Source organism: Phocoena sinus, chromosome X, assembly GCF_008692025.1.
Source record: "Phocoena sinus isolate mPhoSin1 chromosome X, mPhoSin1.pri, whole genome shotgun sequence".
NCBI classification, from domain to species: domain Eukaryota; kingdom Metazoa; phylum Chordata; class Mammalia; order Artiodactyla; family Phocoenidae; genus Phocoena; species Phocoena sinus.
The window spans coordinates 60,776,943-60,789,995 of record NC_045784.1 but is presented as its reverse complement, the minus strand read 5'-3'; the positions used below and the strand labels follow the sequence as shown (position 1 = coordinate 60,789,995).

Sequence of the window (13,053 nt, the reverse complement as noted above, 5' to 3'; positions counted from 1 at the left end):
CCCACTAGCTATCTACCTTACGTTTGTTAGTGTATATATGTCCATGCCACTCTTTCACTTTGTCCTAGCTTCCCCTTCCCCCTCCCCATATCCTCAAGTCCATTCTCCAGTAGGTCTGTGTCTTTATTCCTGTCTTACTCCTAGGTTCTTCATGACATTTTTTTTCTTAAATTCCATATATATGTGTTAGCATATGGTATTTGTCTTTTTCTTTCTGACTTCACTCTGTATGACAGACTCTAGGTCCATCCACCTCATTACAAATAGCTCAATTACATTTCTTTTTATGGCTGAGTAATATTCCATTGTATATATGTGCCACATCTTCTTTATCCATTCATCCGATGATGGGCACTTAGGTTATTTCCATCTCCGGGCTATTGTAAATAGAGCTGCAATGAACATTTTGGTACGTGACTCTTTTTGAATTATGGTTTTCTCAGGGTATATGCCCAGTAGTGGGATTGCTGGGTCATATGGTAGTTCTATTTGTAGATTTTTAAGGAACCTCCATACTGTTCTCCATAGTGGCTGAACCAATTCACATTCCCACCAGCAGTGCAAGAGTGTTCCCTTTTCTCCACACCCTCTCCAGCATTTATTGTTTCTAGATTTTTTTTTTTTTTTTGCGGTACGTGGGCCTCTTACTGCTGTGGTCTCTCCAGACGCACAGGCTCAGCGGCCATGGCTCACGGGCCCAGCCGCTCCGCGGCATGTGGGATCTTCCCGGACCGGGGCACGAACCCACGTCCCCTGCATTAGCAGGCAGACTCTCAATCACTGCGCCACCAGGGAAGCCCTCTAGATTTTTTGATGATGGCCATTCTGACTGGTGTGAGATGATATCTCATTGTAGTTTTGATTTGCATTTCTCTAATGATTAATGATGTTGAGCATTCTTTCATGTGTTTGTTGGCAGGCTGTATATCTTCTTTGGAGAAATGTGTATTTAGGTCTCTGCCCATTTTTGGATTGGGTTGTTTATTTTTTGTTATTGAACTGCATGAGCTGCTTGTAAATTTTGGAGACTAACGCTTTGTCAGTTGCTTCATTTGCAAGTATTTTCTCCCAATCTGAGTGTTGTCTTTTGGTCTTGTTTATGGTTTCCTTTGCTGTGCAAAAGCTTTGAAGTTTCATTAGGTCCCATTTGTTTATTTTTGTTTTTATTTCCATTTCTCTAGGAGGTGGGTCAAAAAGGATCTTGCTGTGATTTATGTCATAGAGTGTTCTGCCTATGTTTTCCTCTAAGAGTTTGATAGTGTCTGGCCTTACATTTAGGTCTTTAATCCATTTTGAGTTTATTTTTGTGTATTGTGTTAGGCAGTGTTCTAACTTCATTGTTTTATGTGTAGCTGTCCAGTTTTCCCAGCAGCACTTATTGAAGAGGCTGTCTTTTCTCCATTGTATATTCTTGCCTCCTTTATCAAAGATAAGGTGACCATATGTGCTTGGGTTTATCTCCGGGCTTTCTATCCTGTTCCATTGATCTGTAGTTCTGTTTTTGTGCCAGTACCATACTGTCTTGATTACTGTAGCTTTGTACTATAGTCTGAAGTCAGGGACCCTGATTCCTCCAGCTCTGTTTTTCTTTCTCAGGATTGCTTTTCGGGGTCTTTTGTGTTTCCATATGAATTGTGAGATTTTTTGTTCTAGTTCTGTGACAAATGCCAGTGGCAGTGTATTGGGATTGCATTGAATCTGTACATTGCTTTGGGTAGAATAGTCATTTTCACAACGTTGATTCTTCCAATCCAAGAACATGGTATACCTCTCCATCTATTAGTATCATCTTTAATTTCTTTCACCTGTGTCTTATAATTTTCTGCATACAGGTCTTTTGTCTCCTTAGGTAGGTTTATTCCTAGATATTTTATTCTTTTTGTTGCAGTGGTAAATGGGAGTGTTTTCTTTATTTCACTTTCAGATGTTTCATCATTAGTGTATAGGAATGCCAGAGATTTCTGTGCATTAATTTTGTATGCTGCTACTTTACCAAATTCATTGATTAGCTCTAGTAGTTTTCTGGTAGCATCTTTAGGATTCTCTATGTATAGTATTATGTCATTTGCAAACAGTGACAGCTTTACTTCTTTGCCGATTTGGATTCCTTTTATTTCTTTTTCTTCTCTGATTCCTGTGACTAAAACTTCCAAAACTGTGTTGAGTAAGAGTGGTGAGAATGGGCAACCTTGTCTTGTTCCTGATCTTAGTGGAAATGCTTTCAGTTTTTCACCGTTGAGGACGATGTTGGCTGTGGGTCTGTCATATATGGCCTTTATTATGTTGAGGAAAATTCCCTTTGTGCCTACTTTCTGCAGGGTTTTTATCATAAATGGGTGTTGAATTTTGTCGAAAGCTTTCTCTGCACCTGTTGAGATGATCGTATGGTTTTTCTCCTTCAGTTTGTTAATGTGGTGTATCCCATTGATTGATTTGCGTATATTGAAGAATCCTTGCATTCCTCGGATAAACCGCACTTGATCGTGGTGTATGATCCTTTTCATGTGCTGTTGGATTCTGTTTGCTAGTATTTTGTTGAGGATTTTTGCATCTATGTTCATCAGTGATATTGGCCTGTAGTTTTCTTTTTTTGTGACATCTTTGTCTGGTTTTGGTATCAGGGTGATGGTGGACTCGTAGAATGAGCTTGGGAATGTTCCTCCCTCTGCTATATTTTGGAAGAGTTTGAGAAGGATAGGTGTTAGCTCTTCTCTAAATGTTGCATAGAATTCTCCTGTGAAGCCATCTGGTCCTGGGCTTTTGTTTGTTGGAAGTTTTTAAATCATAGTCTCAATTTCAGTGCTTGTGATTGGTCTGTTCATATTTTCTATTTATTCCTGGTTCAGTCTTGGAAGATTGTGCATTTCTAAGAATTTGTCCATTTCTTCCAGGTTGTTCATTTTATTGGCATAGAGTTGCTTGTAGTAATCTCTCGTGATCCTTTGTATTTCTGCCATGTCAGTTGTTACTTCTCCTTTTTCAATTGTAATTCTATTGATTTGAGTCGTCTTCCTTTTTTTCTTGATGAGTCTGGCTAATGGTTTATCAGTTTTGTTTACCTTCTCGAAGAACCAGCTTTTAGTTTTACTGATCTCTGCTATCGTTTCCTTCATTTCTTTTTCATTTATTTCTGATCTGATCTTTATGATTTCCTTCCTTCTGCTAAATTTGGGGTTTTTTTGTTCTCCTTTCTCTAATTGCTTTAGGTGTAAGGTTAGGTTGTTTATTTGAGATGTTTCTTGTTTCTTAAGGTAGGATTGTATTGCTATAGACTTCCCTCTTAGAACTGTTCTTGCTGCATCCCATAGGTTTTGGGTTGTCGTGTTTTCACTGTCATTTGTTTCTAGGTATTTCTTGATTTCCTCTTTGATTTCTTCAGTGATCTCTTGGTTATTAAGTAGTGTATTGTTTAGCCTCCATGTGTTTGTATTTTTTACAGATTTTTTCCTGTAATTGATATCTAGTCTCATAGCACTGTGGTCGGAAAAGATATTTGACACGATTTCAATTTTCTTAAATTTACCGAGGCTTGATTTGTGGCCCGAGATATGATGTATCCTGGAGAATGTTCCATAAGCACTTGAGAAGAATGTGTATTCTGTTGTTTTTGGATGCCATGTCCTATAAATATCATTTAAGTCCATCTTGTTGAATGTATCATTTGAAGCTTGTGTTTCCTTGTTTATTTTCATTTTGGATGATCTGTGCATTGGTGAAAGTGGGGTGTTAAAGTCCCCTGCTATGCTGGTGTTATTGTTGACTTGCCCTTTTATAGCTGTTAGTATTTGCCTTATATATTGAGGTTCTCCTTTGTTGGGTGCATAAATATTTACAATTGTTACATCTTCTTGGATCGATCCCTTGATCATTATGTAGTGTCCGTCATTGTCTTGTAATAGTCTTTGTTTTAAAGTCTTATTTTGTCTGATATGAGAATTGCTACTCCAGTGTTCTTTTGATTTCCCTTTGCATGGAATATCTTTTTCCATCCCCTCACTTTCAGTCTCTATGTGTTCCTAGGTCTGAAGTGGGTCTTTTTATACAGCATATATACGGGTGTTGTTTTTGTATCCATTCAGCCAGTGTATGTCTTTTGGTGGGAGCATTTAATCCATTTACATTTAAGGTAATTATCGATAAGTATGTTCCTATTCCCATTTTCTTAATTGTTTGGGGTTTGTTATTGTAGGTCTTTTTCTTTTCGTGTGTTTCCTGCCTAGAGAAGTTCCTTTAGCATTTGTTGTAAAGCTGGTTTGGTGGTGCTGAATTCTCTTAGCTTTGGCTTGTCTGTAAAGGTATTAATTTCTCCATTAAATCTGAATGAGATCCTTGCTGGGCAGAGTAATCTTGGTTGTAGGTTTTTCTCCTTTATTACTTTAAATATGTTCTGCCCCTCCCTTATGGCTTGCAGAGTTTTTGTTGCGAGATCATCTGTCAAACTTATGGGGATTCCCTTGCATGTTATTTGTTGTTTTTCCCTTGCTGCTTTTAATATTTTTCTTTGTAATTAATTTTTGATAGTTTGATTAATATGTGTGTTGGCGTATTTCTCCTTGGATTTATCCTGTGTGGGACTCTCTGTGCTTCCTGGACTTGATTAACTATTTCCTTTCCCCTATTAGGGAAGTTTTCAGCTATAATCTCTTCAAATATTTTCTCAGTCCCTTTCTTTTTCTCTTCTTCTTTGGAACCCCTATAATTCGAATGTTGGTGCGTTTAATGTTGTCTCAGAGGTCTCTGAGACTGTCCTCAGTTCTTTTCAATCTTTTTTCTTTATTCTGCTCTGCAGTAGTTATTTCCACTATTTTATCTTCCAGGTCACTTATCCGTTCTTCTGTCTCAGTTATTCTGCTATTGATCCCATCTAGAGTATTTTTAATTTCATTTATTGTTTTGTTCATTGTTGCTTGTTTCATCTTTAGTTCTCCTAGGTCCTTGTTAAATGTTTCTTGCATTTTCTCTATTCTATTTCCAAGATTTTGGATCATCTTTACTATCATTATTCTGAATTGTTTTTCAGGTAGACTGCCTATTTCCTCTTCATTTGTTAGGTCTGGTGGGTTTTTATCTTGTTCCTTCATCTGCTGTGAGTTTTTCTGTCTTCTCATTTTGCTTATCTTACTGTGTCTCCTTTTTGCAGGCTGCAGGTTTGTAGTTCCCATTGTTTTTGGTGTCTGTCCCCAGTGGCTAAAGTTGTTTCAGTGGGTTGTGACGGCTTCCTCGTGGAGGGGACTAGTGCCTGTGTTCTAGTGGACGCGGCTGGATCTTGTCTTTCTGGTGGGCAGGTCCACATCTGGTGGTGTGTTTTGGGGTGTCTGTGGACTTATTATGATTTTAGGCAGCCTTTTTGCTAATGGGTGGTGTTGTGTTCCTGTCTTTTTAGTTGTTTGGCATAGGATGTCCAGCACTGTAGCTTGCTGGTCGTGGGGTGAAGCTGGGTGTTGGTGTTGAGATGGAGATCTGTTGGAGATTTTCGCCGTTTGATATTACGTGGAGCTGGGAGGTCTCTTGTGGACCAGTGTCCTGAACTTGGCTCTCCCACCTTAGAGGCACAGCCCTGATGCCTGGCTGGAGCACCAAGAGCCTGTCATTCACACGGCTCAGGATCAAAGGGAGAATAAAAAGAAAGAAAGGGGAAGATAAAATAAAGTTATTAAAATAAAAAATAATTAAAAATTTTTTTAAGTAATAAAAGAAGAGGAGGGAAGAAAGCAGAGAGCAACCAAAGCAAACCAAAAAAACAAATCCATCAATGATAACAAGTGCTAAATACTATACTAAAAACAACAACAGCAACAAAGAAAAATGGACAGACAGAAGCCTAGGACAAATGGTAAAAGCAAAGCTATACAGAGAAAATCACACACAGAAGCACACACATACACACTCACAAAAAGAGAAAAAGGGAAAAAAATATATATCATTGCTTCCAAAGTCCACCTCATTAATTTAGGATGATTTGTTGTCTATTTAGGTATTTCACAGATGCAGGGTACATCAAGTTGATTGTGGAGATTTAATCCGCTGCTCCTGAGGCTGCTGGGAGAAATTTCCCTTTCTCTTCGTTAGCACAGCTCCTGGGCTTCAGCTTTGGAGTTGGACCCACCTCTCTGTGTAGGTTGCCTGAGGGCATCTCTTTTTCGCTCAGACAGGATGGGGTTAAAGGGACAGCTGATTCGGGTGCTCTGGATCACTCAGGCTGCGGGGGAGGGAGGGGTACGGAGTTTGGGGTGAGCCTGCGGAGGCAGAGCCCAGCATGACATTGCAGCAGCCTGAGGTGCGCCATGTGTTCTCCCTGGGGAAGTTGTCCCTGGATCCCGAAACCCTGGCAGTGGCGGGGTGCACAGGCTCCCGGGAGGGGCGGTGTGGATAGTGAACTGTGCTTGCACACAGGCTTCTTGGTGGCTGCAACAGCAGCCTTAGCGTCTCATGCCCGTCTTTGGGGTCCGTGCTGATAGCCGCAGCTTGCGCCCATCTCTGGAGCTCCTTTATGTGCACTCTGAACCCCTCTCCTTGCGCACCAGGAAACAAAGAGGCAAGAAAAAGTGTTTTACCTCTTTGGCAGCTCCAGACTCTTTCCTGGACTCCCTCCTGGCTACCTGTGGCATACTAGCCCCGTTCAGGCTGTGTTCACGCAGGCAACCCCAGTCCTCTCCCTGGGATCCGACCTTCGAAACCCGAGCCTCAGCTCCCAGACCCCGCCCGCCCCGGCGGGTGAGCAGACAAGCCTCTCGGTCTGGTGAGTGCTGGTCGGCACCGATCCTCTGTGCAGGAATCTCTCCGCTTTGCCCTCTGCACCCCTGTTGCTGTGCTCTCCTCCGTGGCTCTGAAGCTTCCCCCCTCCACCATCCGCAGTGTCCGCCCACGAAGGGGCTTCCTAGTGTGTGGAAACCTTTCCTCCTTCACAGCTCCCTCCCAGAGGTCCAGGTCCCACTCCTGTTCTTTTGTGTCTGTTTTTTCTTTTTTCTTTTGCCATACCCAGGTAGGTGGGGAGTTTCTTGCCTTTTGAGAAGTCTGAGGTCTTCTGCCAGCATTCAGTAGATGTTCTGTAGGAATTGTTCCACATGTAGATGTATTTCTGATGTATTTGTTGGGAGGAAGGTGATCTCCACGTCTTACTCCTCTGCCATCTTGAAACTTCTCCCAAGATTTACTCTTAACAGTTTTAAAATATACAGTATAGTAATAACTATTGTTGCCATGCTGTATATTACATCCCTATGACCTATTTATTTCATAACTGGAAGTTTTTACCTTTTGACTTCCTTTACCCATTTGGCCCCCCCTCCACTTCCTGCTTCTGACAACCACCAGTCTGTTTCCTGTATCTCTGAGCCTTTTTTTTAAAAAAATGATTCCACATGTAAGTGAGATCATACGGTATTTGTCTTTCTCTGTGTGACTTATTTCACTTAGTATAATGCCTGTAAGGTCCATACCTGTTGCAGATGGCAAGATTTCATTCTTTTTTATGGCTGAAGAACATTTTATTGTACATATTTAGCACATTTTTTTAATCCATTCATCGATGGAGACTTAGGTTCTTTCCACATCTTGGCTATTGTAAATAATGCTGCAATGAACATGGGGTTGCACAGGTCTTTTCAGGCTAGTGTTTTCATTTTCTTCAGATAAATACCCAGAAGTGGAATTGCTGGATCACATGGTAGTCCTATTTTTAATTTTTTGAGGAACCTGCCTACTCTTTTCCATAGTGGCTGCACCAATTTACATTTCCACGAACAGTGTTGAGGGTTCCCTTTTCTCCACATCCCCACCAACACTTGTTATTGCTTGTCTTTTTATGAGGGCCATGCTAACAGGTGTGAGGTGGTATCTCATTATGGTTTTGATTTGCATTTCCTTGATGAGTAATGATGTCGAACATCTTTTTTTTCATGTACCTGTTGGCCTTCACTGTGTTTTCTTTGGAAAAGGGTCTATTCAGGCATTTTTAAATTGGATTTTCTTTTGCTATTAAGTTGTATGATTTCTTTATATATTTTGGATATTAAGCCCTTATCAGGTATATGATTTGCAAATATTTTCTCCCATTCTAAACTTTTCTAGTTCTGTTATCAATATTTTGAGCAAGGACTATAATATATATATTTCTCAGCCTAATGCTTACCTAATCTTAGATGAATCAAGATATTTAATATTAGTCCTTCTGTTAACCAATTTATGGGAGTAAGGAAGCTAGAGGTTTTTCTTTTCATATGTTATCATTACTTGAGGCATATGAAATATGTATGGTATATTTTCCCTAATATCTTTGATCATGCAGTAGGTACTAAAGAGTCTATGAGCTTTAAAAATGTTTGAGTGTATTTGAAAATAAGTTTCTTTGTGAAGTCTCTATGTGAATCTGTTTTCTGATATTTAACTGAAAAGGTTTCTTTTTAAAAAAATATTTATTTATTTACTTATTTATTTTTGGCTGTGTTGGGTCTTTGTTGCTGCTCGCGGGCTTTCTCTAGTTGTGCTGAGTGGGGGCTACTTTTTGTTGTGGTGTGCGGGTTTCTCATTGTGGTGACTTCTCTTGTTGCAGAGCATGGGCTCTGGGCACGCGGGCTCAGTAGTTGTGGCTTACGGGCTCTGGAGTGCAGGCTCAGTAGTTGAGGCGCACGGGCTTATTTGCTTCTGTAGAATGTTGGATCTTCCTGGACCAGGGCTCGAACCCGTACCTCCTGCATTGTTAGGCAGATTCTTAACTACTGTGCCACCAGCAAAGTCCTGAAGATTTTTCAGTTAGCAGATTTATTGTTCGTTGTAGCAGGTTAAAAACCTGTTTATTGTAGCAGATTAAAAACCTTCCAGAAGGCGCCCTTATGGTATTGTTATGAATATTAACAACATTCTTTTTAGTTAATGCTCAGAAATGTTGCAAGAAATTAGAGACATGTAGGTTATGGAGACCTCTGTTACACGAGTTTGGAAAAACCTCAATTTTGATAATATGAAAGGCATCAATTATGGTTCTACATCATGTTTGGGTTTTAAGGAATTCTATGGCCTAATAAGATTCAGCTATATCGGGTCTGGAGCTCAAGACCGTTTAGAAAATGGTGACATCATTTGTACAGATTCAATAACTGGTTAATGTTGTTGCTAATTGAGCATGTCATTTTTTTCTCTCAAAGTAAGGTCAAGACTTCAGCGTATGTTTGTCTAATGCTTTAAAGTATTAATAAGTATTTTAGTTTTACAGGGCATGTATCTAAGTCTCCCTTCAGAATTTCTACATTTTGTAATTTTGAAGACACTGTTAATTTCTCTTTTGTAGTTTTAAGATGACCTATAATAACATGACTATTTGTGAAGTCAATGCATTTTACTTTGAGAATGAGTAATGATGATTAAGTTATAAACAGGTGACTCCCAGGAAATACAAATGTTATTTGAAAATTATACTTTGCCTTTAGCTAGAATAAACTTTATCTCCAGTTTGGTTTTACTCTAAGGAGTATTGAAGTTTCTCCATGCTGTATTCATTTGACAAAAGGTCTAGGAACAGATTTCAGAATGATTTTCTACTTTCAGCCAATGGTGATAGTTCACAGCACTTTTATCATTTATTGTTATTTCAGAAATGGTTGAAAACCTGATTATAAGAGACGGCTCACCTGTGATGCCTGAGACAATTGATAGACTCTTCGCGGACATAGCAAATATCAACAGGGAGTCTATGGCTGAAATGCAGGACTCTCAGGTTGGTATTTTGTTTATAAGTTTTGATGATTTTGTTTATAAGTTTTGATGATTCACTGTTTAAATTAATGTATAAGTAAAAAAATAGACTTCATGATTAACATGAAATCTAAATACATGGAAATCAAGCCTAATGGCACATTTAGGGAAAATAGTGTTTTAGAAACCAATGGAAAAATATGCCTCAAATTTAATATGTACTATTTAATCTGTCTAGGCTTCAGTTTTCTCATCTGTTAAAAGGAGCATAATAAAACCCACCTCCCAGTGTTGTTGTGAATAGTAAACAAAATAACATATTTAAGGTCCTGGGTGCATAGCAGTTAGTCACTTAATAATAGTTCTTGGGCTTCTCTGGTGGTGCAGTGGTTAAGAATATGCCTGCCAACGCAGGGGACGTGGGTTCGAGCCCTGGTCCTGGAAGATCCCACATGCCACGGAGCAACTAAGCCCGTGTGCCACAATAAGATAAGCCACTATGATGAGAAGCCTGCACACCACAACGAAGAGTAGCCCCTGCTCGTTGCAACTAGAGAAAGCCTGCGCACAGCAGTGAAGACCCAACACAGCCAATAAATAAAATAAATACATAAAAAAAATAATAATAGTTCTCTTTTCCTTCCTTCTTCAGCAAAGTAAGAAACTACGTGGTACTTGGTAGTGGGGAACTCAGTTGAATATAAGGCTTCAGTGGTGCTTTTTTGGGTTTTTTTTCCTAGTGTTTAATTGGAGGTCTGTCACTTAATTTAGAAATTGCCTTGAGGTTCTGAAATACTTTTGGGAATGTTTACCTTGGGCAGATCCTTCCATTTTGGTGATTGCACACATGGAAAGGTGAGAATAAAGTTTGTTGTAAATACGTCTCATGTATATATATAACTTTATAACTTTATATATAATTCATATGCCATATAATTTCCCCATTTCAAGTGTACAATTCAGTGATTTTTAGTATTTCACAGAGTTGCGCACCCATCAGCACAGTTAACTTTAGAACATTTTCATCACCTCCAAAAGAAACCTTGCACCCATTCACAGACACTCTCCATTTCCTCTTCTCTCCTCCAGCTCTAGGCAACCTCTAATCTACTTTCCATCTCTGTGGGTTTGCCTATCCTGGACATGTTATATAAATGGAATCATACAGTATGTGGTCTTTTGGGACTGACTTCTGTCACTTAGCATAATGTTTTCAAGGTTCTTCCATGTTGTAGCATGTATCTGTACTTAATTACTTTTATTTTTAATTCTAATTTCCATTTGAAAGCTTGAGTTTTATTTATTGATTGATTGGCTGCGTTGGGTCTTCATTGATGAGCGTGGGCTTTCTCTAGTTGTGGTGAGCGGGGGGCTACTCTTTGTTGCGGTGTGAAGGCTTCTCGTTGCGGTGACTTCTCTAGTTGTAAAGCACGGGTTCTAGGCACGCGGGCTTCAGTAGTTGTGGCTCGTGGGCTCTAGAGCACAGGCTTAGTAGTTGTGGTGCATGGGATTAGTTGCTCTGCGGCATGTAGGATCTTCCCAGAGCAGGGCTCGAACCCATGTCCCCTGCATTGGCAGGCAGATTCTTAACCACTGCGCCACCAGGGAAGTCCCATGTACTTCATTACCTTTTATGGCTGATAATATTCCATTCTTCGGATATATCATGTTTTGTATATCCATTCATCTGTTGATGAACGTTTGGGTTGTTTACACCTTTTGGCTAGTATGAATGATGCTGCTATGAACATTCATGTACAGGTTTTTATGTTTTTATTTCTCTTAGGTATATACCTAGGAGTGACATTGCTGGTCATATGGTAACTCTGTTTAAATTTTGAGGAACTGCCAGATTGTTTTCCAAAGTGACTGTACCATTTTACATTCCCACCGGCAGCATATCAGATTGGGTCAAAAATTGACCCAGTTTTTCCACATCATCACCAATACTTATTATTAGCTTTTTGATTATAGCCATCCTAGTGAGTGTGAAGTAGTATCTCATTGTGTTTGTTTTATTTTTAATTGTGGTAAAGTATACATAGTGTAAAATTTACCATCTTAACTATTTTTAAATGTAAAATTCAGTAGTATTGAGTACATTCACATCGTTGTGCAACCAATCTCCAGAACTCTTTTCATCTTGCAAAACTGAAATTCTATACCTATTAAACAACAACTCCCCATTCTCCCTTTCCCCCAGACCCTGGCAACCACAATTCTTCTTTCTATCTCTATAAGTTTGACTACTCTTGATACTTCATATAAGTGGAATCATACAGTATTTATCACATTGTGACTGGCATATTTCACTCAGTATAATGTCCTCAGATTTATCCATGGTGTAGTATGTGTCAGAATTTCTGCCTTCTTTTTTTCCCCTCCCCCAGAATTTCTGTCCTTTTTAAGGCTTCATAATATTCCTTCATGTGTACATACCACATTTTGTTTATCTATATATCAGTCCATAGATACATGAACTGCTTCCACCTTTTGGCTTTTGTGAATAATGCAGCTATGAACATGGGTATAAAAGTATCTGTTCAAGTCCTTGCTTTCAATTCTTTTGGGTATATACCCAGAAGTGGAATTGCTGGATCATCTGGTAATTCTATTTTTTTTTTTTTTGAGGAACTGCCATACTGTTTACCTTAGTGGCTGCACCATTTTAAATTCCCATCAGTAGTGCACAAGGGTTCCAGTTTCTCTACCTCCTTACCAACACTTGTTATTTCTATTTTTGATAGTAGTCATCCTAATGGGTGTGAGGTGGTATCTCATTGTGGTTAATTTGTTTCCCTGATGGCTGATGATGTTGAGCATCTTCTCATGTGCTTATTGGTCATTTGCATATTTTATTTGGAGAAATACCTATTAAGATCCTTTGCCAATTTTTAAACTCAGTTGTCTTTTTATTATGAGTAGTAGGAGTTCTTTATATATTCCAGATACAAGTCACTTACCAGATAGGTGACTTGCAAAATATTTTCTCCCATTCTGTGAGTTATCTTTTCACTTTCTTGATTGTATCCTCTGAAGCAAAAAAGTTTAAAATTTTGATGAAGTCTAACTTATCAAGTCTTTCTTTTATTGTTTATACTTTGGTGTCATATCTAAGGAGGCTTTTCCTAACCCAAGGTCGTGAAGACTTACTGTTATGTTTTCTTCTGAGAGTTTTATAGTTTTAGTTCTTACCTTTAGGTTTATGATCCATTTTGAGTTTACTTTTGCATATCATATGAGGAAGGGATCCAAATTCATTCTTTTGCATGTGGATATCAAGCTGTCCCGTCCCAGTATGTTTGTTGACTGTTCTTTCCCCATTAAATTTGTGTTAGTATCCTTATCAAAAATCAATTGACC

At 39.0% G+C, this 13,053-nt stretch overlaps 1 protein-coding gene across 4 annotated transcripts in view; it reads left to right on the top strand.

Annotated features, from left to right (window-relative positions):
* TEX11 (testis expressed 11) overlaps positions 1-13,053 on the top strand; it is a 385,828-nt gene that overhangs the window by 31,324 nt on the left and 341,451 nt on the right. For all 4 annotated transcript variants that reach the window (XM_032620813.1, XM_032620814.1, XM_032620810.1 and 1 more), the window contains exon 3: positions 9,591-9,712. In XM_032620813.1, the coding sequence (XP_032476704.1) occupies positions 9,591-9,712 (122 nt within the window). The remainder of the gene's footprint in view (positions 1-9,590; positions 9,713-13,053) is intronic.